Below are 26,584 nucleotides of genomic sequence, written 5' to 3'. Positions count from 1 at the left end.
TGGAATAGAACTATGAATTCAAGACTACCTTCTGTTGAAACCAATAAATGAAATCGGGTTGTGAATTCCCCGCGCCATTTTTAAGAAGACTCTCCATTTCCATCGGGGTTGGAGCCCTTGAGCGACGCCAAAATAGTTGTTGAAATTCCCTGTATCAAAAATGACAAAGAGGGTTGGATGCTAAGTAGTGAAAACTTGTGAAACGGAAACTCGTGAATTGGGCACCATGTTGAGTACTTACACAATATACGGCTCCACCTCGGAAAGGTTGGTCAACACGTATAGCATGATACGGCGCCACTCTTCATGGTTCAAGGTCTTGTACCTCGCATCACTTGCACTTCCAAGTTGTCCTCGGAAGATGCTGAGACTCGATTCATTATCGCCATCATTGTAACGAGGGGGTGGATTATGCACGCTGGGAAGATTGTCACCATAGTATTTGGTTGTGAAGTTTGACACCTCCTCCAAAATATATGACAGCAATAGAAGCTTCAATTTTACATTTATTTTTGCATTTCGTTCGAATGACCTTCTGACATCTCTCAATTGGATAGCACCAACGGTACTGCACAGGCCCCCCCATCCATGCCTCGTACGGAAGATGTAGAAGCAAATGCTGCATCGGATTGAAGAAGGCGGGTGGAAAGATCTTCTCCAGCTTACATAGCAACACAGGGGCCACTTTTTCCATGTCCAAAATGACGACCCGAGATAACTCCTTGGCACACAGCTGGTGGAAGAAATTGCTCAACTCTACCAACACTCGCCATATATTATCAGGGAGATAGCCTCGAACCATTACAGGAAGAAGCCGCTCAATCCATATGTGGTAGTCATGACTCTTCATCCCGTTGATTCGCATCGTAGTCAAATTAACTCCCCTCCTCAGATTCGCTGCATACCCATCTGGAAATTGTAACTTTTGGATCCACTCTAGTGCTTCTTTTTTTTGGGGCCTCGTTAGGACGAAATCTGCCGGAGTCTTCCTCCATTGTCTCCCTGGTCTCGGAGTCTTCATTTCGTATCTTGGTCTATCGCACAATGTTGCAAGATCCACTCGAGCCTTGACGTTGTCCTTCGTCTTATCAGGAATGTCCATGACAGTTCCAAAAAGAGCCTCGCCCCAATTCTTTTCAGTGTGCATGGCATCAATATTGTGTGGAAGGAGGAGATCATTAATATAGGGAAGCCTCCACAAGCCAGAGACCTGAGTCCAGGAATGTTCTTCGCCATATCCCACAAAACCACCTGCATCATTGACCTGGAGAGCATCTATCTGAGCATGAAGCACGACACCTGTCAGCATCTGCGGTGCAGATTGTGTAACTACGACACCTTTCGTGAAGTTCTTAATGTCTCTTCTAAATGGATGGTCAGCAGAAAGGAATTGTCGATGTTTGTCAAACGACGAATACTTGCCCCCCTTTCTCAACCAAATGAACTGCAGAGTTGCCTGCATGTTGGGCATGGGAACTTTCCATGTGTACACCACCCGCAGAAAATGCCATACGCTGGGAGGTCATGCAGAGAGTAGTGGTACCACACATACATTCTGAAGTTTGTCTTTGTCGCTCGGTCGTACGTCCACACCCCTTCCTCCCATGCTTTGATCAACTCATCGATTAGAGGCTCCATGTAAACACTCATTTTATTCCCTGGGTGCTCAGGAATAATCAACGACACAAATATGGTTTGTCGTTGAAAGAGAACGCCGGGGGGGAGGAGATTCAAGGGAATAATGAACACGGGCCAACATGAGTACGATGCGGCCATCATACCATAAGGATTGAACCCATCGGTTGCCAGCGCAACACGTACATTACGAGCTTCTTTAGCTTTCTCATGATGAATCTCATCAAAATGAGTCCATGACTCACCGTCGGAGGGGTGCATCATCTTATCTGGGTTGTATCGAACACCTTTTTTGTGCCATGTCATCTATTTCGCGGTTTCCTCGGTCATATAGAGTCTTTGGATCCTCTGAATGAACGGAAGGTAACGTACGATTTTCACAGGAATCGTGAGCTGCCTCTTAGGCTGACCGTCACCAGCATCCACCTCCAGGAATCTTGAGGCTTTGCATTTTGGACAGTAAGTTTCAGCCTCGTGCTCTTTTCTAAATAAGATGCACCCATTAGGATAAGAATGTATCTGCTCATATGACATCTTCAGTGCACTAAGGATTTTCGTCGCCTGATACATTGTCTTGGGCAGAATGTGATCTTCCGGAAGCATGCTCCCAAAAACGGTCAACATACTATCAAAGGCATCTCGGCTCAGGCCAAACTGGGACTTTAAGGCCATAAGGCGTCCAATGCCGTCTAGCTGAGAAACCTTTGTTTGGCCGTGAAGAGATTTCTGTGCCGCCTCCAATATCTCGTAAAACGCCTTTGTGCTTGCCTCTGGCTCCTCCTCCTGCGGTCCTTCACCGAAATGTGCCCCCTCATAGTCGTCTAACATGTCTCCAATCCCACCAGCAGCATCGCATTCATCGATGCGTTGCCTCACGACCTCGTCCCTCATACGATGGGCTTCACCGTGAAAGATCCACCGGATATAGTCTAGCGTAAATCCATAATTGACAAGATGTTCGCCCATGACCTTCTTTGTCTTTCGTTTCTGGTTTCCACAACTCTTGCAGGGACACCACATGAATCTCGACCCTTCAGCTTGCGCCCATGCCCCTTCCAAGAACTCATTAGTCTTCTCAATCCATTCATTGGTCATGCTAGCTCGAGTTACCCGGCCGGTATACATCCACTCACGGTCATCCATCTTCCAAGATATCAGCGACTACTATCAAATTTAAATGCATGTAGACGTTCGGCTTAGACTCTAGTAGGTAAAGATAGGTCCTAATCCCACTCGACCATGCGTAGATGAGGTCAGTTTATATGATCCACTCCTATCCAAGACAGAATTTCGGCAGCACCTCCCCGCTGTTCTCCAGATACACGTCCCGAAAGAGAGATTGTGTATCCAAAGAACAACAGGGAGATGATGCCAAAACTCTGCCTCGGATCGAAGTGGACCATATAAACTAACCCCATCTACGCATACTCGGGCTGTCCAAAAACGTGGACAATTCGAAACAGATACGGCCATCAATATGCAAATATCTGCATACTTCCAACCGTATCTTTTTCGAACGGGAGACGCCTAACTTGTGTACGTTGATTTTCATTTCGTTATAAAAAAACTAAATTGGTCATAAAAACTAAATAAACATTTAACACCTACAATCCGCCCTCACAAATTAAACCAGTATACGTAAGCTAAAAAAGTCTAAATAAACTAAATAAACAATTAATCTCTAAATAAATTAACTAAACAATTTACAATTAATATGTACCTAAACTAAACAAGTCTAAATAAACTAAATAAACAATTAATCTCTAATTATATGTACCTAAACTAAATAAACTAAATCATTCTAAATAAACTAAATAAACAATATGCATATCTACCTAAAAATCTACATAAAGAATATAATCCTAGTCTAATATACAAGATCAAATTCAACTTAATAATTTACTTAAAAATTAAAAAAAAACACCTTAACCTGCTGGGAGGCTCAATGGCGGTGGGGAGGCAGCCGTCGGCGCTCAATGGCGCGCCCTCGGGCGCCGAGGAGCGGCAGACCCGGAGGCTGCGGGCGGCGTGGAGGCGTGGAGGCGCCGGGCGGAGTGGAGGCGCAGAGGCCGCGGGCCTCGGCCGCCGGGCGGCGCGGACCGGCCGCACTCGGCGCGGGAGGCTTGACGCGGTGGGGAGCCGGCGAGGAGAAGTGCCGCCGGCGACGGGGGGTGCGGGGAGGCGGTGAGACGAGGCGGCGACGGGATGCGTGGACGAGGGCGACGGCAGGCGTGGAGGAGGGCGGCAGCAAGGGTGCAGGAGGACGGCGACGTGGAGGAGGGCGGCGGCGTCGCGAGCGGCGGTGGCGCGCGCGGGGAGGCGGCGGTGCGGGCGGGGAAGAAACACAAGTGTGAGAGAGTGGTCGGAGCGCCGCGTCTATTTTACTCCTGATGCGCTCTTTGCCTAGTGTCGGATCGGCTCTTTATTCGTCCCTTTGCCGAGTGCCAGATCGGCAGGCACTTGGCAAAGCCAGAGTTTGCCGAGTGCCTAGCACTCGGCAAAATTTTTTTGTACCACTACTTGCAAAAAACAAAATAAATAAGATATGAATTAAAAATAAACATTATTCATGCATAATTATTTCAAACTCAAATTAAAATAATTTGAAATTCAAGTTTCATGATTTTTTGCAAGAAAACCTATTATTTCATGTGTTTCTAAAGTCAAATTGAATTTATATCAACAAATTCGTTTTGATGAGGTATGTATAAAAAATTTAGTGACTACCAACTAAATAATTTGCCAAAATAATGCAACAATTTATGGTTCATGAATTTCATGCAAAAAACCCTATTATTTCATGTGTTTAAAGAGCAAGTTAAAACTAAATATATTGATTTCCAATGTGTGCCAAAAATAATTTCATATATAGATAAGAAAATAAAAAATTAACCAAATCTTCACAGGACACATGTTTTGTTGTTATTTCTCTATATAAAAAGTTTCACAATGAAAGTCATATGCAACTTTCATTTCAAACACAAATCCAACCGGATACTACACATCTCTCTGAAACTTGTTCGGAAATCCTCCGGCTTGTAAGCAGTGTACCTTGACACGTGTCCGAAACGCTATCAATTTTTTTCCACTCTATCCTCGTATGAAATCAAGAGATTTGCACAAGTACCATAATTTTTGGACATTGTATGCTATTTTTGGTTTTTTCCGAACGTCCGTGCACACTGTTGTGATCAAGTTTCCTGATAAAGATGCTTCAACTTTTAAGTTGTTTCGCGCATACGGCATCAGTTTTAATTCACGTACATAAATATCAAATTTGCATTCATTGATTTCGAAATTTCGACCCACTTCTAATTTTAAATTAACTTCGACTGATTATTCCCAGCAAACAAAATAATTTACAGAATATAGTAAACCATTCAATAAAAATATTTTATATTACTAGGGGATTAAATTCTTATATTTAAGTAGAGAACAAAAAAATTTGAAGGCCAAAATTTTTTTAACAAAGTTTGCCGAGTGCTGGAGCCAGGCACTCAGCGAAAGTAGATTTGCCGAGTGCTGCATGCAGCCACTTGGCAAAATTGGGGCTTTGCCGAGTGCCAGGTAGAGGCACTCGGCAAAGAGTTAACGCCGTCAGCCACGCTAACGGGCGGCGCACGGCGAGCGCGCGTGCTGGGCACGTGCTAGGGCTTTGCCGAGTGCCGCCGGGCCAGCACTCGGCAAAGATCAATCTTTGCCGAGTGCAGGACGTTGCCGACGGCCGACACTCGGCAACGCACGGGCATGCCGTGTGCCTGGTTTTTGCCGAGTGCTCGCGGCCTGGCACTCGGCAAACCACATCTTTGCCGAGTGCCCGTGGTCTGGCACTCGGCAAAGACCGAGACACTCGGCAACTATCGGTTTTCCGGTAGTGTATGTACAATTGTGACTATCTCATCAAGTCCAATTTTCGGAGTCCACTCAGTACGTTCATTCCTCCATGCATATACGTGCATAGTTAAAGATTGAAAAATAATAATGTTGTTATTTTTATTTTTTTATTACTACCATTAGCTCCTATACTAAACTTATGTGAAAGTTCACCATATATATAACAGTAGAAAAAACATTATACATACTAAGCAGAATAATACAGTACATATATGTACGTCGAATATACTAGTACTATGAACTCACAAGAGTACAATAAAAATAATTTATTGCTAATTTGAAAAGTTTCTGATGCACTTAGGTTCAGATATATATGCATGCTCCTCCAAAGTATTTTAGTTTAAGCTTGGCGCATCAAGTATTTTAGTTTAATTTCTGGTAGTTTCCTTTTTGCAAACGTGCCTTTTCATTAAAAGGACGTTTATGATAAAACTATATCAAACAGAGAAATATTTTGGACGCAATCGAGTAAGTACGTCGTGCAAAATTATGCATATGTGGGTGCATGGACCATGCATGCATACAATCATATATATTATCTAAGTGGGGCGACAGGAGGCAGGAAATCAAAGATACACCGTACGACCATGACTGCAACCGTGCAACTAATCTCGTAATAGTACCTAATCGTGTAATCCACGGCCAAAATCTGGTTTGCCTGATTAATTAGAGACATACAAACGTTGCAGAAGAATAGGGGATTCACTGTTGTTGACGAGCTCTGAATTGCACACAGGCGTTCGTTTAGTTAATTAGTGCTGCGGTATCGGATACTGCGACTGTTTTTTTTATCTAGCTACTACAAAAGCACTCAACTGTATATAGGCCGACAATAACGAGAAATTTAACATGATGGGGAAAAGGCAACACTAGCCGTTGTTAGCCTGCTAATGTGGGAGGAAAATTTGGTTTGGTAGCATTGAGAGATCCGTAAAATACCACTAAAAGTGTTCGCTTTTGTAAAATATCATTGAAAGATAGAAATGTTACCGGAAAGTACCATTCTATTATATTTGTTCACCGAAAATCTTGTTTCAATTCTTTTCAACGCAAATGAAAGAAATGAAATGACTTTTTTTATCTCGGAATCATGGATATCCACTCCAATCCCTCCTCCTCTGAGCAAGTATAATGAAAGGATGTAAGCTGACTAAACGCTGAGGTGGAGAATAGAGAAGAGCAGAAAGAAGGGAAGCAGGTTGTAAGCTTACAGCCAGCTCGGACATAGGAACTAAGAAATTTTGTGAGAGAGACAAATAGATCATGTATTAATGGTGGAGAGCTAAACCACTGTATAAGTAGATTAAGAGACGAACTGTAAAGATTCTTACAGTCAGCAGTGAGCTAAATCATTAAGCCTGCTCTGAATCCTACCGCTGTCTAGCTCTCGATCCCGCCGCTCTCCCCCACGGGCAGCGCTGCCTCCTCCCAATGAGCAACGATGCCCCGCCCATCCCTCCTGGCGTGCCGTACAAGACCGGCAGGTCCAGCGTCACACCATGACCGGCGCTAGCCGCAAGCCCCGGTGCATCGGTTATCAGTTAAGCGTGTTTAATTTGGAGCAATTTCGGAATGGGTAACTGACAATGAAATTCTTCCTGTGTGCGTATGAATGAGAATAAAATGTGCAAAAAAAGTTGAGTGCGCATAAATGAGGATAAAATATGTAGAAAAAATATATTATTTTGTGAAGACAATCTATATCCTAGATAATCTGCGAGGGTTCGAGAGAGCGGAGATGGCAATCGAATTTCCTTCCCATCGGATTCACAATGCATCCCACTCCGATCCGACCAATATCAGCCATGTCCACGTCTTTCTTACCATCTCTGTTCCGCTGAGGGCTCCCACGTATACAAAGTCAAAAAGCCTGTCGCCCTTTTTGTGACAAGTTGGACGAGGAAACCGCGGACACAAGTCGTGACCGGGACGGACAAGCAGCATGCGTGCGTACCGTGTTGGGCCACGAGATCCCATGGGCCTTTTAGCTCGCTGTCTTCGGTCTTCCCCGGACCTGTCCCGATTCGGTCCACACGATGCAATCTCGCGGCGGCCGGGGGCCTCGCCACGAAGAAATCGCACGCACGCCGCGCAGATCGCGCAGGTAATTTGGAGACACTTCGTCGAATTAGGAATCGACCGGAAGCTTCATTCTGGATCTTCTTCATTGCGGAGAGATAGGAGAATCAGGCGATGGCAGCGATGGTCGGCGACGGCGACGGGCACCGGAGGCTCCTATACTGAACTTATGTGTAATTTTTTTCTTTCAGGGGTACCTAGTCAGGGGGTTTGGTTGTAAAAGTTCTGTATAAATAAAATCCAACCCTTTCTAAAAAAACTGAAGACGAACGCGCGGCGCGAGCCGGATGGAGAACGACGTCGTCTCACCTCCACGTTCCGGCGACCACCATCCATGGGCGCGACGCCGGGGCGAGAGCGTGTCGGCCGGCCGGCCATTTTTTTCAACGTATAGATACAGCTGGTTGACTTGTGTGCGCTAGTGTTACTAGATATGCAGCACACGTAGTATAGGCTGTTGGCTGCGTATCGATGTTGTACAAATTAACTGGCTAGCAGTGTTTCTCCTTTTCCTAATAAAAGCTTCTTTCCATTTAATTTGAGAAGACGGCGCCGCACATGCATACAATGCGTCTTATAATTTTATTATATATATATATCAAGCTTCTCTCATTTTTTTCGAGAACTTATGAGGAGGAGAACAATATTTTACTAAGAAGATGCAAGAACTTTACAGCACAAATTAAGTTGAACCGACCTAAAGCCGACGTACGTAGACAAATTACAACACCGCAAAGGATCGAGTTTATTCTCTCATTGTGACTAAGTTCAGTTTTATTCTCCGCAGGTGCTAGCAGATCGAGAGCATATATACATCTGGGATTGTGAGGGGCAACGTGTGATGGGTCCATGTACGTATATTTATTCATCGCGCAGGTGTTTGGCCGGGAGTAGTGGTAGACTGGTAGTTGCATGGACCCGTCAGTACGTCGGAGACAGGCCACCGAACCAAACACATGCATAATAAGGCCGGTCTCGGTCTCCAGACAATTTCGCCTTTTTTTGGTGGTTCATACTACTTTCAGACTCACGTACATACTTATCCGGCAAAAAGCATCATACGTCTGTCCTGGCACCCTGCTTTCGGCGCCATTCTACCTGCATGCATGCATGTACTCCCACAAAAAACCCCACGAAATGTACATTCAAGCCAACTGAAGAGCTTAATTAATTCAGCTGATGAGGCGACAATTTAGGCTTTATATAAATGGCTTCGTACGCCTTCAGTTCATGGGTCATTCCATGATCCTTGTCGGTCGGGTGGCCCGTCTCGATCTCTCTCCTTTTTAAGAACTCCTTGTTCCCTGTGTGGAAGGCAATGGAAGAGCAGGGTCGTCTTAGCCCGGATGCGTTTGCACACAATGTGCTTAATTATTGATGCATCACTGCAAATTAAAAGGTGTGGTGGATTTGGCTAGGAAGTACTATGACGAGGAAATTAAATGCTTGCCAAGGGACTCTCACCCTAAGCCAATGAAAGAGCTGGCAGCTTAGTTGCCGGCGCGGAAGCGGAGTCTGACAGTGATAATGTACTGAACGGTGTGTTTTAATTAATTTGATTTCTGAGCGTTAGAAAGGGATATCGGCTTTATCGTGTTCTTTCTACCCATATGTTGATCACGTGACCATGCATTGGAATGAAGCTGAGTAAAACAATGGTGTGATGATGCTTTGCTGCCTTTGCGTTGAAGATCTAATGTTAATTCTGGGATTTTACACTGAATTAATAGGATGGATCATATTGCATTGCCGTCAGTTATAACGAGGTTATCAAATACTCCCTCTGTTCCAAATTGTAGGTCGTTTTGGCAAATTTAGATACATAGTTTGTGTTATGTATCTAGACATAGCACATATCTAGGTGCATAGCAAAATCTACGTATCTAGATTTGCCAAAACAACCTACAATTTGGGACGGAGGGAGTAATATTTGGTTGTTCCATGGGACATATGTGAAGTAGCTGGGGGCGCTTATCACTGATTTTCTATATGGATTGCTGGAAAAGCATTGGTAAACATGGTTCTGTAAAAAAGGGTTATGAGATGCTCAAGGGGCTCCATGTAGGCACCACCCCTGACCCCTCAACTGTGATATACGAATAACTATGCATGTCCTTGGTTTCTATAGCACTTGAACATTATGAATGAAATATATAAAACCGTGCTTTTTCGGAAGACTTTTCATATATGCTCACGGTATTTTGCTCTGACGAGCCAGTGTAATCGAAGCCCATCCGCAGCCCAGCCCAGAGCCGAATTCGGGACACGTCTCTCGGCCCAATAAAAGCCCTTTCCCTTTGACGAGAAGTCGAAGCCGCGCGCCGCCGACGCGGGGACGCACACAGTCCAAACGCGGGAGCCCAAACCATGGTCCATGAAACCAGTCAACCACTACTGCCAGCCAATCCCCTCACTCCACACTGGCCCCAATCTCGAGAAGACGAAAACGCCGCCGCCCTTCGACACCCTTCCCCGTCACCTCTCCGCCCAACCGCCGACGTGAATCCCGGTGCGCGCGCGCGTGGGCGGAAGCCGCTTGCTTCGGTTTGGTGGGAGATCGAGGTCGCTCCCGTGTCCCACACGCTACCAAACGCCGCCCCGACGGGTTCCGCCGCTTTGGACTGGCTCGGCCTGGCCACTACCGCCCCATCTCTGCGCCTGTGCGGTGGGTGGAGTGCGGGTGCTGGTGCTGGTTGCTACAAGGATCGTCAAGCCTGCCCGGATTGAGGGGAAGTAGTAAGGGGTGTGTCCGAGCAGGGTAAGGTCTCCTGAGCTCGTTTCCCCCCACTTAATCGCGTGATGCTTGCTTCATTTCTAGTTAGGTCTGTGGTGATTTGCCGCGGGGGAACTGGGATTTCTGTTTCTGCTTGTCACCGGCGAGCCTAGATTGAATGATTGATGGGATTGTGTGGATACTGTATCGTTTTCTAGGTTGTTTGTGACATGCTTCGATCTCCCCTCTCTATATCGAGTTAGTTTGTGCCCGAATTTCCTTCAGACCTGTTCAATTCAGTTTCCGTTGCATATTCTGTAACCTTTGTTCTCTCTGTTTTCTTTAGTTTATCCATTTAATACGGATCAGCTGTGTGCTAGTGCCGCCAATATTTGCAGGAAAAATGTGAATATCGGTTGGTCTAGGGTGCATAGTTTAGTAGCTGAGGTTCTAGAGAGTGCTGAATGAATGTTTAAGGACTTTGGGCTGTAAAATATGGCGAGTGGTTAAGTTCTGAAAAAAGGAGTGGTAGTAGAAGGTAACATGTCTTAATATTTTGGTGTAGTAGGTTTACTGAAATGCTGCTGCATTGATGGTTGCAAGTTCACCTAATTGATGCTTCTCCGACAGTGGTGTTTGATTATTCAATGTAACAATGTTCTCCTATTTCAGGCTTTCCCTGTTAGCAGGAAGTACAACAGTCAAGACAGTACCAAGGTTGTGCTAATTCCCTTCAATAGGTAACTGTCACCTCTTATTGTTTATGCCTTCCTTGTTTTTGGGCTACTTAGGGAACCAATCTTGCCTCAGCATTGATCTTGTCATCAGATTTTTTTCCTTGCTGGCCAATTATAACAAGTTCAGTTTCATGGAACCAAATAATTAAGAACGAGAGTGGTTTCCCTTCTGTCAATGGCCATGTAGCATAAGGCGATCACAGTGAAATTCACACTTTAACTCATTGATCCCCATCCGAAAAGAAAAAAAAAGAGAGAATGTATGCACTGTTAAGAACAAATGTATGCGCTGTTAAGGTGCAATAGGTCACCTTGTGCTTGCATATTGTTTGCATTAGACTGTATAATATATGTCAATATATTGGTGATGCTATCACTTAGTTTTGTAAAGATTCTAATAGAAAGATGGACTTTTGAGTGGGCCAGCGATCTGCTGATGGGTGTATGACATATCCTTTCTGTTTCATTAGTATTGATCGTCGTGTAATATTTTCTACTACTGGTGGAAAGCAACCTATATCCATTTAAATTTTAGTTTTGAAGGAGACCAAACACTTAACTATTCTTTAGGACAGACAGATAGGATACAATAAGGTTAAGCAAAAGGTTCTTTCGTATGAGATACACAAGCTAAAACTTCTTCGTGCTTCTATTGATGTTATGTAATATACTGATTTGAGTCCGAAACTACCACACTTTTCGAATTTCACAAGTGTATCACAGGAAATACTAATGTTCTTTTCTGTTTGATGACCTCCAGAATCATGAGTGAAACAGGGTACACAGTACAAGTCACTAACCTCTCTAGCAGGGTATCTGAAAACGATCTTCATGAATTCTTTTCGTTCTCTGGTCCTATTGAGTATATAGAACTTATCAGGTGATTCTTTTTTACTTTTTTTTTTCTCAGAGAAAGCAAATCTGATGTATCTCGCCCATTTTTCATACTAGACAAATGTCATATTGATTTTCTTATTAAAAAGGATAATTGTTACCTGCGACATGTTCTATCCAGTCAAACACGACAGTCAAAATGCATTTGGTCCAAAAAAAAACCCATTGCATTCAGTTATTTGATATTATTTGATATACATGCACTGAACAGTTGTTTAAATTCACCATGCTTATTGTATCCTGATCTCACAATTCAAAATTTTGTTTAATGACATACCATGGTCATCTATTTCATGATGAGTTAATTTTACAGATCGGGAGAATATGGCTCTACTGCTTATGTGACATTCAAGGAACGCTATGCCTTGGAAACTGCAGCATTGCTTAGTGTAAGTTTTCTCTTTTTTTGACAACAACATTCTCCACAGAATTAACTATCTTGAATGTCTGATTCCTATCTTGATGTGTCTATTTGTTATGACTGCTTCGTGTTCCCTCGGTTGATTTACTGAGAAATTAACTTTCCTATAACATAAAACAGTTCCTGGATCTTTCTTTAGTGCATACGCCATTCAGATGAATTTTTCTTTCAGATTAAGTTTCTCTGAAATTTGTTTATACCGAAGAGCCCCAAAGCTTGATGTACACAAATAATTTTACCTTGCTGTCCTAGAGACCTAGACATCAACTGCAAGTAAATGTCATATGTGGATTAGTAGGGGTGGGTTAGGTCCTTATAACTGTAAACTGTTACCAGTAACAAATGTGCAGTGTCAGTCAAGATTGTGTATACACTATACATCTTTGGGCAGTAAACCCCCATCCTTTCAGTTTGATATAATCCTTTTTCTGCTTCACTTTTGAGTGATCTGGAAGCTTGCCACATGCCCATGTTTCTTTGCCGACCACTTTCATCAATGCTTTGTCTACATGTCTCCTGGGTTGTGCCCTTGACAATACTTCACCATTTTCAACAGGGGGCTACTATTGTGGATCAGCCAGTATGCATAACTTATTGGGGACAACCTGAGGAGAGTTTTAATTTCTGGGATAGGCCAAGTTGGGAGGTTGAGGAGGAAATCGAATACAGGGTATGCATCTCTCATTCTACCAATTTTCCCATAGTTATTAGTTAAAATAGTATTCAAGTACGACAAGGGAATATTATTTTGAAGATAGAATTAATTTGTGCCTTGAGACAACCAATTTATCTCTAATCATACACATCTGTGTCATATCAATCATGTTGATTTTAGAGAAGCTTGTTGTGGCAGAGTTGGTGGTGATAAGCTTAGATGCTCTTTTGCACAAATGGTGATATAACTTCATGTGCCATGTAACTGACCAATGCACCTGGTTATGCTCATTTCATTTGTGTGAAGGATAAGTTGGAATGCTGTTTTCACACTGTAGAGATGGATAGTAATAACAATAGAGAAAAAAGAAGAAGGAAACACTCCTGCTTGGCTATTTTAAGATAAACTAGTCTAATAAAAATAATCCTATTTGATGTCTAAATAGCAATTCACTCTCTTGAATTCCCAAATGTAGGGGCTAACATTTGATTTTATGAACAGAACTACCAAGCATGCCAGTTCAACACTACTCCACAGGAAGCTTTGACAGTGGCTCAAGATGTTGTGAAGACGATGTTAGCAAGGGGATATGTGCTAAGCAAGGATGCTTTGGCTAAGGCTAGAGCCTTCGATGAGTCCCGTGGGTTAACAGCATCAGCTGCAGCCAAGGCCGCAGAGCTGAGCAAGAGATTTGGTTTAACTGACAGGGTCAATGCTGGTGTTAGTGCAATCAATGCTGGTGTTGGTGCAATGCGATCAGTGGACGAGACATACCGCGTATCTGAGACGACGAAGACTGTTGCGACTGCCACCGGAAGAACAGCAGCTAAGGTGGCAAACAGCATCGTCACTAGCAGCTACTTCTCTGCAGGAGCCATGATGGTGTCTGACGCTTTTACTAGGGCTGCCAAGGCGGCAGCAGATTTGGCTGCTCATGGTAGGCAGAGTTAAGTGAAAATAAACAGTCAATGCATCCTTTCAGTTATTAAACATGTGGACAAACACCAAAATATGATGCTTCAAATGTTCGATGTATATTATAACAGACAACAATATTGTAAAAGGAGACGAACATGTTTGTGACCGTGCAGTCATGTTTGTGATCGTGCAACATGTTAGTGACTTGTGCTCATTTCGTATTCTTTCTGATAAGTCCTGTCTCCCCTTGCCTTGCTGGCCGAATTCCTTTGACTTTATGTTCGTATTGGCGTATGTCTATTTATTTGTTTATCTACTATATGTTCTGGTCATCAGATGTTGTGCATATTTCATTTATCTATTAACAATCTCTGTAGCCATTGAACATGTTCCGTTTCTCAACAAAAGGCAACTTTCAGTTGACTGCAGCTAGAGAAATCTGTTATCTGGAGGACTGGATTGTACAGGTAGAGTATTACTCCTCCCTTGACAAATGTTTCATTTTACGAATCTTATGCTTCTGAAGCCTCATCAGAATGATTCTCTCTGATTCAGCCGTCTTGCATGATCATCAACAGGAAGAGCAGCTTCTGTTGAAATTCTTTTATTTTCATAACAGTAAAGGCACAAAGAGTTGTAAGGATCCTATCAAATCTCTGTCATAATGCTCTTCACACTGTACAAACTACAAAAAGCAGAGACAAATAAGCAGCTAATCCCTTTTCGAAAAAAACAACTAATCTACCACAGCAGACGCCGTACAAGCATCAGCAGCAACAGACGGGGCATCTGACGAGGCCGTTCTCATTGCAGTCGGGGCACCGCCGGAACTCGCCGACGTCGTGATACCTGTCGCCGGCGTCGTCATTCTCGACGAAGATCTTGCAGCTGCCGTAGCACGTCTCGCACGGCACGAACCGGACGTCGCCGCAGGCGGCGCACGCCTCCATGTACCCGAGCTTCCGCTGGGGCGCGGCCTCGCACCCGCCCAGGGCGCTCCCGAGCTCACCCGCCTCGTGCAAGTACTGCACGTCCTCCGTGCCGCCGATGTACTGCCCGTCGACAAACACCCGAGGCAGCGTGGCGCCGGCGAAGCCCTGGCCGAGGAGCTCCGCGAGCTCGGCCTTGAAGACGGCGTGCATGGAGACGTCGCGCTCGTCCACGCGCACGCCGTAGCTGCGCAGGATGCTGCGCACGGCGCAGCAGTCCACGAACGTCTTGCGCACGCCGCGGAGGCTCGTGAAGTACACCACCGCCTTCCGCTCGCCCCCCGGCGGCCACAGAGGCGACACCTTGTTGTCGCAGCCCTTGCTTCGCCGCCGTTCGATCTTCTCTTGGAACGCGTTGATGCGGGTACGGACGATGCCGGAAAGCTCCGGCATGTCGCCGGTGGCCGGTGACATTGGCTTGTCAAGGCACTTGTGCTGCCTTGGTGTCTCGTCCTCCGCGGAGGAGATAACTGTAGGCTGCGACGGCGGCGTGTCCTCTAGAGCCTCCCGGAATCCGGACAGTATCTCCGGATCAAAGTCCAAGGCGACGGGTGGCATGTCCATGTCAGCCTGCATCCACTGCGGCGGCGGCGGCTCCGCCACGACGCACCCGTGCAGCGACTCGTCGAACGACAAGCTCTGGTGCACGGCGCGCGGCGTCGGCGCCGGCGCCGCGTCGTCCTCGAGCCCTGCCATCAGCTCCCACGCGTTGATCACCTCGGGCTCGTTGGGCGGCGTCAGCGTCGGCGTCCTGGGCTTCGCGAGCCGCTTCGCCGAGACCTCGCCGGGGAGCGCGTCGTCCTTGGCGCGGTCATTGACGCCCTTCATCATCTCCTCCACCGAGAGGGTCGCGTACTTGTACGAGCCGGAGTGCCGGGCGCTGCCGGCGAGGCCGAGGGTGCCCAGCATCGACACGGCCCTTGATCGCAGCCGCTGCCGGTCGACGGAGGGCAGCGAGAAGCTCCGGCGCGCCCGGGGTTCGGCGCCGACCCATACCATGTCGCGCCGCGCCTCGACGGAGGTTACGCACCCCATCGCTGACGGGACACGGCGCGACGGCGTGGACGCGCGCTAGCCTGCGTCGTGCGCGCTGCTCACGTACACATGCACGCGCGGCTAGATCAACGGCACCGCGGCGCAATTGCAAGCAAGGATCTAGAGCTCTCGGTGCTGGACAATGGCGGGGCAAAGAATGGGTTCTTGGTGGTGCAGGAACCTGAAGGTGATGCGGTTTTCAAGGAAGGAATGGATCCAACAGTTTGGCTTAGCTTAATTAGTCTCCATGAAACGCCGGGAAACAAGAACGGAAGTGACAAGAATAGGAGGTTGAGGAGAGAGAGGCCAGCTGCAGGCTGGGACTTCAATTTCTGGACCTTCTTTCGTTTTCTTTATTTTTGTTGACATTATTGAAGTATTGAATATAGCTTGTTGGAGATGGCTACGGATGATGGCTTGCACGAATGGAGCTGATGAATGGAAGAAAGACACGTATGTTTTTAATAATCCTGTCATTAATAAATATATGTGTAACTGAAATTAATCTACATGAATTGGATTATTTCCTTTGAAATAAAAAGAAATGAGACTCACAAAAACATTTTCGTGATTATTATTATTTGCAGCCTATGGGCGCCATTGGTCACCTTTAGGATAGCTAGGTATTAATTTGTAAAATTCACTACAAGATCAAGATCAATGACCTTTTCCCGAGGTTTTTAAAGAAATGTCCAACAACTTTTTGTACATTTTATTAACAAGCTAAAAATCTATGGGTAATGAGTTTCTGGGGGATTATGATGTTGGCACTTAGCCAAACCTTCTGAGAATGTTAGAAATCATACTAGAAAATTGTCGACCCCACTCCACTAATATTGTTACCCACTTATAAAAAACTGTTAGCGGAGATGAAAAACTCTTGCAATGGTTTGACAATCTCTCAAAATATATGTATATGTTCGCTTGCAAAGTTGGCCTTATGAAAATTCAATAGATGTTATTTGACATGATAAGATTTATCATTGTTGGGTCCAAGGCGTGTACAATTCCCTTGTATAGATAGGAAAGTCAAATCCAGTTACCGTTTTGTTTTTCTTTGTTACTTCCAGAATAAAAATGCATGAAAAACTATGTAATTTTGGTGGAAGAAGTCACAAGGTTAGTTCATACAATTGGAGCATTTACATTAAAAAATGAACTCCATACAAAGTTGAATGTATACTACCTGATGTAATATTTCCATTTCCTACTTGGATCAATTAAATTGTTTTTTAGTTTATCTAAATCTAAGGTATTTGATAAATAATGACGCCTCTGGAAATTAGAAAAATAATTCATTTCCAGGAAGATCCATAGGCATGTGATTATCTTTTATATGTTGTTATATATATATTTTTAGGCTTAGAGATGCGCGCGCCTCTACGAGTTGATAAAGAAGATCTTCAAACTTACTCCCTTCGTCTCATAAATAGTGCAATTCTAACTTTTTCAGATAGATTAGTGGTCGTGTGACAAGACTCTAATGCATGCTCTCATTTTTTGCCATATGTGGTTAGTTTGGACATGTAAATTAAATCTGACCACTTAATTAGGAAGGTAATTGAGATCTAATCTCTAGAATTGCATTTTTTATGAGATTTTTTTAAAATTCAGAATTATACTTTTTATGTGACGGAGGGAGTATGAAGTTACCATTAATGCCTTGTTGTAGAGGCGGGAATAACCCTATTTGCTCAGTCTACGACAGGTGTCTCAGACCAACGCTCATTCAGTTTTATGTCATTTAACGAAGTACTCCCTCCGTCCTGAAATGTAGGCCATTCTAGGATTTTTCCAACAGATTATGGAGATGGAGAAAAGACTCTCCCACCCCTAACTATTAAGCATTGAGACTCTATTTGGGTAACTAAATATGTGTTGATTGAAATAGAATGCCCTTTCCCATGCATCTCCCCCTACATAGCTGCATGCACATCTTTTTATTGGAAAAGACCCAGAAACGATGCACAATTAAGACGGTTTGATCCATTCTCAATCTAGAATGCCTTACATTTGAGTACAAAATTTGAACTCTAGAATGCTCTACATTTCAGGACAGAGGCAGTATGGCCTAGTAGCTATAAGTTTCTTCCCTGTTTTATAACAAACTTTTTCTCTATTTATTTGTTAATTTTTTTTCTTTAATGGATGTTCAGTCAGATTCTATCGTCTCCCTGTTGTTGAGCATGTCATCTAGAAAAGAATTGTAATACTCAAAACCATTTGTATTATTTTTAAAATAAGGTAGAATTGGATACTTTTTGTGTGTCTTACCAAAATTTTATAATGTTAACTTTCGTGTTCAATCAAATTTCGGTTAACTCAAATGACATTTAACTCTAAATAATCTCTGTTTCTGAATATACGACATTTAATTAAAACTTAACATATGTAGAAACGAAGGGGAGTATTAACACTGTCATTGGTTGAATCTGTTTAGAAGACAATATAAGTTCAGGGATCAAGAGCTGTTTTTTAGTGTGAGGCAGGCTTAGGAAAGGTAAATCCTGAAATGGCAAACATAGCATTGTGGCAAATCATGATTTTTTCCCTCCATAATAATATAGTTACAAAGTTAGTCTTGCAAAACAAACTAGACGACATTTATGAACAACCCGGCAGATTGATTGCTGCTGTCAACATTCTAATAGATACAAAAAGGTGATTCTAAATCTGTTGCTTAATTGTTGCTTTAATTTTTTGAGCTGCTGCTGCCTTTCTCTCTCGCTCTCACCTGCTGCTGCTTGTATATACTATATGCACGTGCATCATCGATTCGATTGTATATACATAATCTGGATCGTCTTTATCTGCTTTCTCCCCTCGATCGATCGGACATGTGCAGTCATTTGGTGAAGCCCATGACGTTGGGCGTGCCGGTGGCCTTGAGCCAGGTCATGGCGTCGATGAAGACGCCGGCGGTGAACTGCGTGGCCTCGGCCTGGCCGATGACGCCGCGGTAGCCTGGCCAGTTGACCCTCTTGCTGGTGCCGGCGCCGGGGCCGGTGTTGCCGTACTCGGCGTAGTAGAGCGTCTTGAGGCCGATGTCCCCCATCCACTCGGACCAGCCCTCCGGCTTGATGAGGTCGCCGATGGTGCTCTCCATGATCACCGTCCTGGCGTACTCCTTCCATGGCCGCCCGAGGTAGCTGGCGACCTTGAGGCGGTCGGGGAAGAGCGCCTGCTCCGGCACGATGCGGCAGCTCTGGAGCACGATGCCGGTGGGCATGTTGGGGTCGGTGCGCCCCTGCGCCGTCACCATGTTGGACTGGCTGATCCCGGGCTTGCGCACCGTCATGAGGCAGTTCTGGAACAGCGCCGCCGAGTTGCCGAAGATGAAGTCGATGGTGCCCAGGACCTCGCAGTTGCGGAAGAACTGCCGGTTGGCGTGCACGTACAGCGTGTCCTGGTACCCCTCGAACCGGCAGTTGAAGAACACCGACATGTCGCCCTGCACGTGCAGCGCCACCGCCTGGTGACCGTCCGGCCCCGCCGTGTTCACGAACCCCATGTTCTTGCAGATGAACCCGTTGCCCTCCGCCGCTGCATGCACGGATCCAGGCATCAAAATTGATGATCATGCGTGGGTGCATTTGGCAGAGCTCCTAGAGATGATTCTCTGCTGAATCGACAGCAAGAGCTCTGCCAAACAATTTTTCAGAGAGAAGTGATTCTCTGCCGATTCCGTGAAGTGATTAAGTGAAATGAATCTCCTAATTCCTTACAGAAGGTGCGTGTGGCGATGGTGGCGAAGCCGCCGGTGTTGCTCTTGTCGCCGGTGACCACCGTCTTGGTCGGCCCGTCGCCGTACATGAAGATGTTGGCCATGTTCTTGGGGATGGTCACGTACTCCTTGTACGTGCCGGCCTTCACGTAGATGACGTAGCGCCCCTGGTAGGTCTTGGGCACCGCGTTGATGGCCGCGGTGATGGTCTTGAAGCCGCCGCTCCCGTCCTGGGCGACCACCGCGTTGGGCTTCTGGATCTGCAGCAGCAGCCTCCGCAGGTCGCCCGGCACCCACTTGGGGGCGTCGTCGCCGGACTGCTCCTTCCACCCGCTGCGGCTGCGCGCGCCGTCCTCGATCTCGTCAGGCGTGCCGATCACGTCCGTCGTCAGTAACCTGTTCCTGCTGGGCTGCTTCCGGCCGCCGGGCAGCTGCATCAGCCGCCTCCGCTGGTTCGCCGGCGCCGACTTGGGGAGGTCGCTGGACTTCAGCCCGCTGCGCCCGTCCTCGATCTCGTCGAACGTGCCGACGAGGTTCGTGGTCATCAGTACCCTGTGGTGGTCATCAGCAGGTTGGTCCATCGCCTCGAGCTGCCGCTTGGCCTCGCCGGCGACCTCGCTGATCCCCACGAGCCTCCTGGAGAGCAGCTGCCGCCTGCCATCGAGATCGTCGGGGAGCTCCTCCGCGAGAAGCTGGCGGTTGGTCTCCGTGGACATGTTCGCGATGGCGTCCAGGTGATGGTTCATATGGATGCGCTGCTCCTCGCCCTCATCGGTCATGACGGAGAGCGACATGGTCAGCAGATGGCGGCGGCGCCAGAGGAGGTCGCCTTTGGCTCCTCTGCTGTATAGCTTGGCGAACATGAGGCCGAGCTGGCGGCGGCTCGCGTCGTCGGACAGCGCCGAGATCTCGTCCAGCGTGTCCGCCAGGAGCTGCCGGCTTGCATCCGTCACGTCCGCGATCTCGTTCAGCTTGCCATCAGCAGCCGGAACCCCTCGGCCGCTGGTCTTCTCCTCGGCCTCGCGCATCCGCCAGCCGAGAAGCCGGCGGCCGTGACCGGCGGCGGCGGCAGCGGTGGCGTTCACCTTTTTTGCTTCTTCCGGCAGGAGCTCGCCGAGGCGGGTGATGATGGCGAGGGCGTTGCTGCTGAGCTCGGTGGAGTTCTGCAGAACCTTGTCCATGGCCTCCTTAAGCTCGGGCATCTCGAAGCCGTCGGCGCAGGTGTAGACGTAGGTCATGACGCCCGAGAGCCAGACCCGGAGGTCCTTGACGTGGTCCAGCACCTCCACGGGCTTGAGCCTGGCCATGTCCCTGAGGTCCTCGGTGGCGTCGTCGAGGAGCTTCTTGCACACGTCCATGGCGTTCCTGGTGATGTTGTCCTTGGCACCCTTGCCGATGTGCTCGGACCGCTCGAACGCGGCGGCGACCTCGTCCAGCGCCACGTTGAGCGCCGCCCGGAGGACGTCCTCCGGGTTGGAGGTGTCGTTCACGACGGGCTTGAGGCTCTGCTCGCACTTCTCCGGGTACAGCGTGGAGGCGCACACCGTCGAGAGCTTGACGCCGGCCGACATGCCCCCGCCGTCCTTGTCGCCCCCTTTCTTGGAGGCGGTGACCGCGGCGATCGTGCCGATCACGGCCACGATGCCCACCGCGGCGATGACGCTGGCGACGGCGATCTTGTTGGCCATTGCTGATCACGCGCTGCGGGGGGTGGTGGCGCCGGCCACGCGGCGGAGAGAGCCTCTCGGGGGGTGAGGGTACCTGAGAGGACGAGCCACGAGGCGTCGCGGCGAGGTTTATATGATATGAGCGGCCACGGGGCTCGCGCGGCGTCTCCGGCGTAGCGTGTGGACATGAGGAGTTCTCTGCTCGCTCGTCTTATAATTAGGGCCCTGCTTTGGGTTAGGCATCGATCGACTGGACTGTTTTAGGCTATCGGATGGGAATGGTTTGCATGAGAATCTCCCACAGAATTATAATTAAGGAACACAGCAGGGTTAGTGAGCATTAGTGCATCACAATCAGCAGCAAACACAACGGGCAAACCCATGTCCAGAATTACAGGAGAAGAGACCATCCAACGACAGTACACGAGAGCAACACTTTCTGTCCTTCGTCTTGAGTTGAATGAAGACTCGAAGTTGATGCAGTCATCGCCCATCTTCTCTGATCGCTTGTTGCAGGAAGCCTTCAGCAAAGCATGGCGGTCAGAGACGATGGGCTTGCAACAAGCGCTTACTGAAAGCGTTCTCAAGTAGTCGCGGGCTGGCCGCGCTCTCCCCTTTGAATCGATGGCCTTTTGTCGCCTGATTTGGGCTGCGGCCCTTTCTCCCGCGGTGGGCCAGCCCGTTAGATGTTGAAGCATGCAATTGATCATATGGATGGAATTAATCTATGGCTAAGGTCACGTTTGGATCCATCAACAGTCTTTTTGGAGCAAACGGTTAAATATTCTCCTATTCCTTCTAATTTCAACTCATTGTATTCCATATGGAATAAGAGGAGAAGAAAAGCATTCCACGCTGAAAAAGGAACTCTTTCTTGAATTTACTTTATTTTTATTCATTTTTTAAGCCCAACCAAAGTTGATTCGAAGTTACTTCAATTATTCTTTTCTTTTGAGTTCTTTTTGTAAAGTTCCATGCAGTTTGGTCAAGAAAGTTAGACCTAATCCAACAAACAAGACAACGATTGATTACAAATCTTGATTCTTTAAAGAATGTATTCTATTTCTTTCATAATGGATTATCCAAACTTTAGGTCTAAAGTTTAGTCTATTAAAATGATCCAAACAGGTGGACTAAAATTTAGTTCCACATTAACTAAAGTTTAGTCCATCAGTTCTCAAAACCCATCTAATTTGGACTAACCAACCTACGAACTACGAAAAGACCAAACTACCCCTCACTATGCACATGTAGGCACAACAACACTATAATCCAAGGGTGCAAATGCCATTTCTATATTTCTATACTCCCTCCATACCCATAATTCTTGACGTTCTAGCCTACATGCGTGTTTTCTCAAAAGTTGACGTTCTAGCCGCGCGGGAGACTGGTTTGACGCGATTGCCCCTGTCCATTCGGGTCCACTCCCGCATGCATGCCGTCCGCTCCACTCCCGCATGGCAGTAGCATTGATATCGCGCGTGGGCCGGCTCTCCTCGTTTCTCTCCCGCGCGCATTGATCGCGCGCCTCCCTCGTGCTCCGTCTCCACGCGCAGCCAGGAATATCCCTCGCTCCATCTCATTTGGCCAAGCGCCGCCATGGATTCCAGCCGGAAGATCGATCACGGCTCGGCGTCGGTGTCCGCAGACTCGGATGAGACATTCGCCAAGGACGTGTTCGTCGCCGAGGAGGTCCAGCCGGTCCCCGCGGACGTCGAGGTCGCCGCGGACTCCGTGGAGCTCGTCGCGGACTCCGTCGAGTCACCGCCGTCGTCATCAACTTCATCGATGCCGCCGCCGTCGTCTTCCAGCGCCGGCAAGGGTGCGGTGTCGTCGTCATCTACAACATGTTCTACTTACCGATCGAAAAGCAAGGAAGCAAGGATGCAAGGAAACAAGAAAGCAAAGAAGCAAGAAAAGAAGCAAACTTACTGATGTCCTCCAGTAGAGGCTCGTTGAGGTCCATTACAGGCACGTTTAGATCGAAGGCCATTTGTGCGGGTGTTTTGTTTGTGTTGCAATCCGGCCAGGCGTATAAATATACGGACCCAATCGTCGTCCAAGCCGAAAACAAGGAGCGGCACCAAAAACTTCCAGCGAAAACGCGAGCGCGAAAACATCCACCGAGCAAAAATCGCGAAAACAAGGAGCGGCAAATCGTCCAGCGAGTGCCACACCGAAAATGTGAGCGCGAACGGCAAAAATCGCAGGTCCAGCGACAGCCCCGCACAGAGCCATGCAGTCCCATGAAAATCCCAAGCTGCAAAATTTTTTGAGGCCGCGGGGAATCGAACCTGTGCGACGCCGGTGACAGAAGCCACCACGCTGGGCTAGCCAGTCCGCCCTTGGTTTGTTTCTCGGGTGAAGCATACCACAACTATATTTAATAGGGGTAGACAGGGAAAAATTACTTCTAATTAATGACTCCTTGGTTACTACAATCATGTCCTAAACGTCAAGAATTGTGGGTATGGAGGGAGTATATGTCCCACTTAAAGTTTAATCCATAAGGATTCAAACAGGTATGGACTAAAGTTTAGTTACCTAATGTTTAGTCACCTAAAGTTTAGCCCGGACTCATGTTTAATTTAGTCCTAGCCAGAAATTCAAGGAATACAACAACTTTTAGCAGAACTTACTCATACTGATCTTACCTGATCCATGGGGTCATCCCCTGTGAGCTTTGCATGTTTTGTATAGATCAACATGAATGTCTAATACTCTCATGCAAAGAGCTGGGATCTTGAAAACTTACATGAGTGTTTACTGTTAGTATCACCAACTTCTCACGGATTCATGTCGAGTATCACCAAGAGTTCCCCCAAACACTTCACATTGTACCTAATAATACTCCTAAAGGGAATATGAATGGCACTTCACGCGAAGTGCTTGAAGGGAACTCATGGTAACACCGGACGACATTATTGTTCATTGACGCATATATGACGTTATCCACATGACCATCATATTTGCATACTTGGTGACACTTGGAGTTCCCCCAAACACTTCACAAAAGCCTTATTAAGCCATCCAAGGCCCTGTGAAGTGCTTCTAGGGAACTCCTAGTAGCACCAAACGTTGTTGCTGTTAACTCATCACGCACGCTGTGGCATGCATGTGACCAATATAGAGTATCTAGCAAATGCTTAGTGAAACCAAGAGTTCCCCCAAACACTTCACAAATTAAAGCTCTCAAAGAGTGCCTCGTGAAGTGCTTGGGGAGAACTCCTGGGGACACCAAACCTACTCACTTAGTCACTTCCCACTATGTTAGTACATCACATGATGGTCGATCTAGTACAACCTACAAAGTACATGCAGCACCTAGCAAAAAGTGCATGCATGCTGCCGAACTTACAGACCTAACACATCATACTGTTGATTGCCACCCAGAGTTCCCCCAAACACTTCACTATGCACACAATTCCGGCCCCATGAGCGCACACAAACATGCAAACATTGCCATGAAACGTGTGTAGCAACTGAAGTGGTTTGAGGAGAACTCCAGGTGACAACCAACCAATTATCTAGCGAGGACTCTTAATTACTTACTCCACTCCCCATGGACCACTTGACTTGTTTAATCCGCCACTGATGGTGAGCTCAGAGCTGGATGCTATTTATAAGTCTAGCTGCCAGACTGATGAGCTACTGAAGAGTACTCTTCGTAGTAGCTAGATAGGCTGCTCCCACCTGTACGTGGACTTCGGCGCAGTGTGGATGGAGTTGGCAATGCACCTGGCCGTGATGCAGCCTAGGTTAACTAGCTAGCAGCTTAGAAGCCGGCCGGGGAGCCAAGGGAATAATCTCGTGAGGCTTTTGGTCGATCTGCGCGCGGCGCGAGCTCGGAATCGCAGAAAGCGCATGGAGCAAAAAGCGCCCGCCCTGCAAATTCCCTTATCTCCAGCAGAGCAGAGCGCTGCATGCCGTGCATGTGTCGTCGCTCGGTTCCTGGCCACCCACATTTCTTTCAGCTCAAAACAACATGCAGACCTTGTCAAACTTGTGCGTTAATCACACTGATCGAGTAGTAGCTGCCAGCAAAAACCTGACACTCTGTGATTGCCTCGTGTGAATATTTGGTTCAGTCATTCAGATGTGGCACAACAGCAACAGGCGCATTGAGGCATTTTAGCTGATAGTGCTCTCTGGACCATTAATTGTTAGTCTTGAAGAAGCAATTGTCAAATAAATTCAGTTATAAAGGCAGAAGAGAAATTCATCTGTTACAGCTTAGCCTAATTACAGTTACAGGCATATAGCTAGTTCCCTGAGATGTGCGTGCGACTAATGATGAAACAATAAGCTAAACATGATGAAACAAAACTTTTTTGCATCTATTATTGATGTCTTATGAACATGATCAGGCTGATGTGAATTTTGAATTGAGGATATCAAATAATACAGTTGCAGGATATTGGCATGACGCGCGAAGTATTCCCTGTCCTACATGGTGGTTGTCGGTGGGACTTCCAGGTTCACCAATATTAAACAGATGATGACAGCGATCATGCAATAAACTAAACATATTACCTAATCAGGAATTTCCTAGTATAGTCTAGCTGTTAGAGCAACTGAGTAAGCACCTGCAGGTTCGAGTTCGAATCCTAGTTGGGCCGAATTTACGGGACTGGTGTAAAAAAAAATCCTATTGCCGGCAAAAGCTGGAGTTCAAATGTTTTCTCAATCTGTGGTGGAGGTTGTCATCTTCTACCTTAATCACAGTACCTCCGGGGACATCTTCTCCGACGGGTCTGAGTTTTTCTTTTTCTAGTATAAAATCTGCCCAATGAAAAAGAAAAAAAAAACCCAGTGGGCTAGTTGTGTCATTGTGCGCTACTGAATGGGCATGACAGCATAAAGGCAGAACAAGAGCTGGGACGGGACGACACCAGAGAATCAATGACTCGTACTCCCAAATCCCAAAAGGCCAAAAACCATATGCCCAAACGCAAAAGCTAAAGAAGGGGCGTCCAGGTTCAATGTATGTGACCTCCCCTGTGACCGTCACTGCAAGACATGTTTCAAAGCCAGGTCCAAGTCCAATTGTTCCAGCAGCCATGAGAAAGACTTTGGGGGCGATGGAGGGCGGGGTGTTTGCAGTATAAGTACCTTTGGATCGAGGAGCATCACTCGTAAAAGCTAGGCAAAGATGCATCGGGCACTGTTCTTCTTCCTCAAGCTGTAGCCCGTGGGAGGAGAGGCCTCGCATGGAGTTCCCCC

The 26,584-nt window shown here is 46.8% G+C and overlaps 3 protein-coding genes across 4 annotated transcripts; 1 reads left to right on the top strand and 2 right to left on the bottom strand.

Annotated features, from left to right (window-relative positions):
• The first annotated feature begins 10,010 nt into the window (after positions 1 to 10,010).
• LOC120641940 (binding partner of ACD11 1-like) lies at positions 10,011 to 14,164 on the top strand. Of its 2 annotated transcripts, XM_039918274.1 has the most exons (6): positions 10,011 to 10,366; positions 10,994 to 11,061; positions 11,819 to 11,938; positions 12,266 to 12,341; positions 12,930 to 13,043; positions 13,530 to 14,164. In XM_039918274.1, the coding sequence occupies exons 3-6, from the start codon at positions 11,823 to 11,825 to the stop codon at positions 13,977 to 13,979; spliced, it is 756 nt and encodes a 251-aa protein (XP_039774208.1). In that variant the 5' UTR covers positions 10,011 to 10,366; positions 10,994 to 11,061; positions 11,819 to 11,822; the 3' UTR covers positions 13,980 to 14,164. The 2 variants fall into 2 exon arrangements, with proteins under 2 accessions (XP_039774208.1, XP_039774209.1); XM_039918275.1 differs by lacking the exons at positions 10,011 to 10,366; positions 10,994 to 11,061 and having other exon boundaries at positions 11,793 to 11,938.
• A 549-nt stretch (positions 14,165 to 14,713) lies between these two features.
• LOC120643141 (uncharacterized protein At3g28850-like) lies at positions 14,714 to 15,970 on the bottom strand. Its single transcript, XM_039919661.1, has one exon. The coding sequence runs from the start codon at positions 15,968 to 15,970 to the stop codon at positions 14,714 to 14,716; it is 1,257 nt and encodes a 418-aa protein (XP_039775595.1).
• Positions 15,971 to 18,500: 2,530 nt separating this feature from the next.
• Positions 18,501 to 22,667, bottom strand: LOC120641939 (probable pectinesterase/pectinesterase inhibitor 58). Its single transcript, XM_039918273.1, has 2 exons — positions 19,696 to 22,667; positions 18,501 to 19,513 (listed from the first exon to the last, which is right to left on the bottom strand). The coding sequence occupies exons 1-2, from the start codon at positions 21,380 to 21,382 to the stop codon at positions 18,816 to 18,818; spliced, it is 2,385 nt and encodes a 794-aa protein (XP_039774207.1). The 5' UTR covers positions 21,383 to 22,667; the 3' UTR covers positions 18,501 to 18,815.
• Between the last annotated feature and the right edge of the window lie 3,917 nt (positions 22,668 to 26,584).

Source organism: Panicum virgatum, chromosome 7K (genome assembly GCF_016808335.1).
Source record: "Panicum virgatum strain AP13 chromosome 7K, P.virgatum_v5, whole genome shotgun sequence".
Lineage (NCBI taxonomy): Eukaryota > Viridiplantae > Streptophyta > Magnoliopsida > Poales > Poaceae > Panicum > Panicum virgatum.
This window is presented reverse-complemented; position numbering and strand designations above follow the sequence as displayed.

Coding starts and splice junctions, on each gene's coding strand:
- LOC120641939 (XM_039918273.1), bottom strand. CDS start 21,382: ATGGCCAACAAGATCGCCGTCGCCAGCGTCATCGCCGCGGTGGGCATC. Junction 19,514..19,695: donor CATCGCCACACGCACCTTCT/GTAAGGAATTAG, acceptor CCGTGCATGCAG/CGGCGGAGGGCAACGGGTTC.
- LOC120641940 (XM_039918275.1), top strand. CDS start 11,808: ATGACCTCCAGAATCATGAGTGAAACAGGGTACACAGTACAAGTCACT. Junction 11,939..12,265: donor GAGTATATAGAACTTATCAG/GTGATTCTTTTT, acceptor TTAATTTTACAG/ATCGGGAGAATATGGCTCTA. Junction 12,342..12,929: donor AAACTGCAGCATTGCTTAGT/GTAAGTTTTCTC, acceptor CATTTTCAACAG/GGGGCTACTATTGTGGATCA.
- LOC120643141 (XM_039919661.1), bottom strand. CDS start 15,970: ATGGGGTGCGTAACCTCCGTCGAGGCGCGGCGCGACATGGTATGGGTC.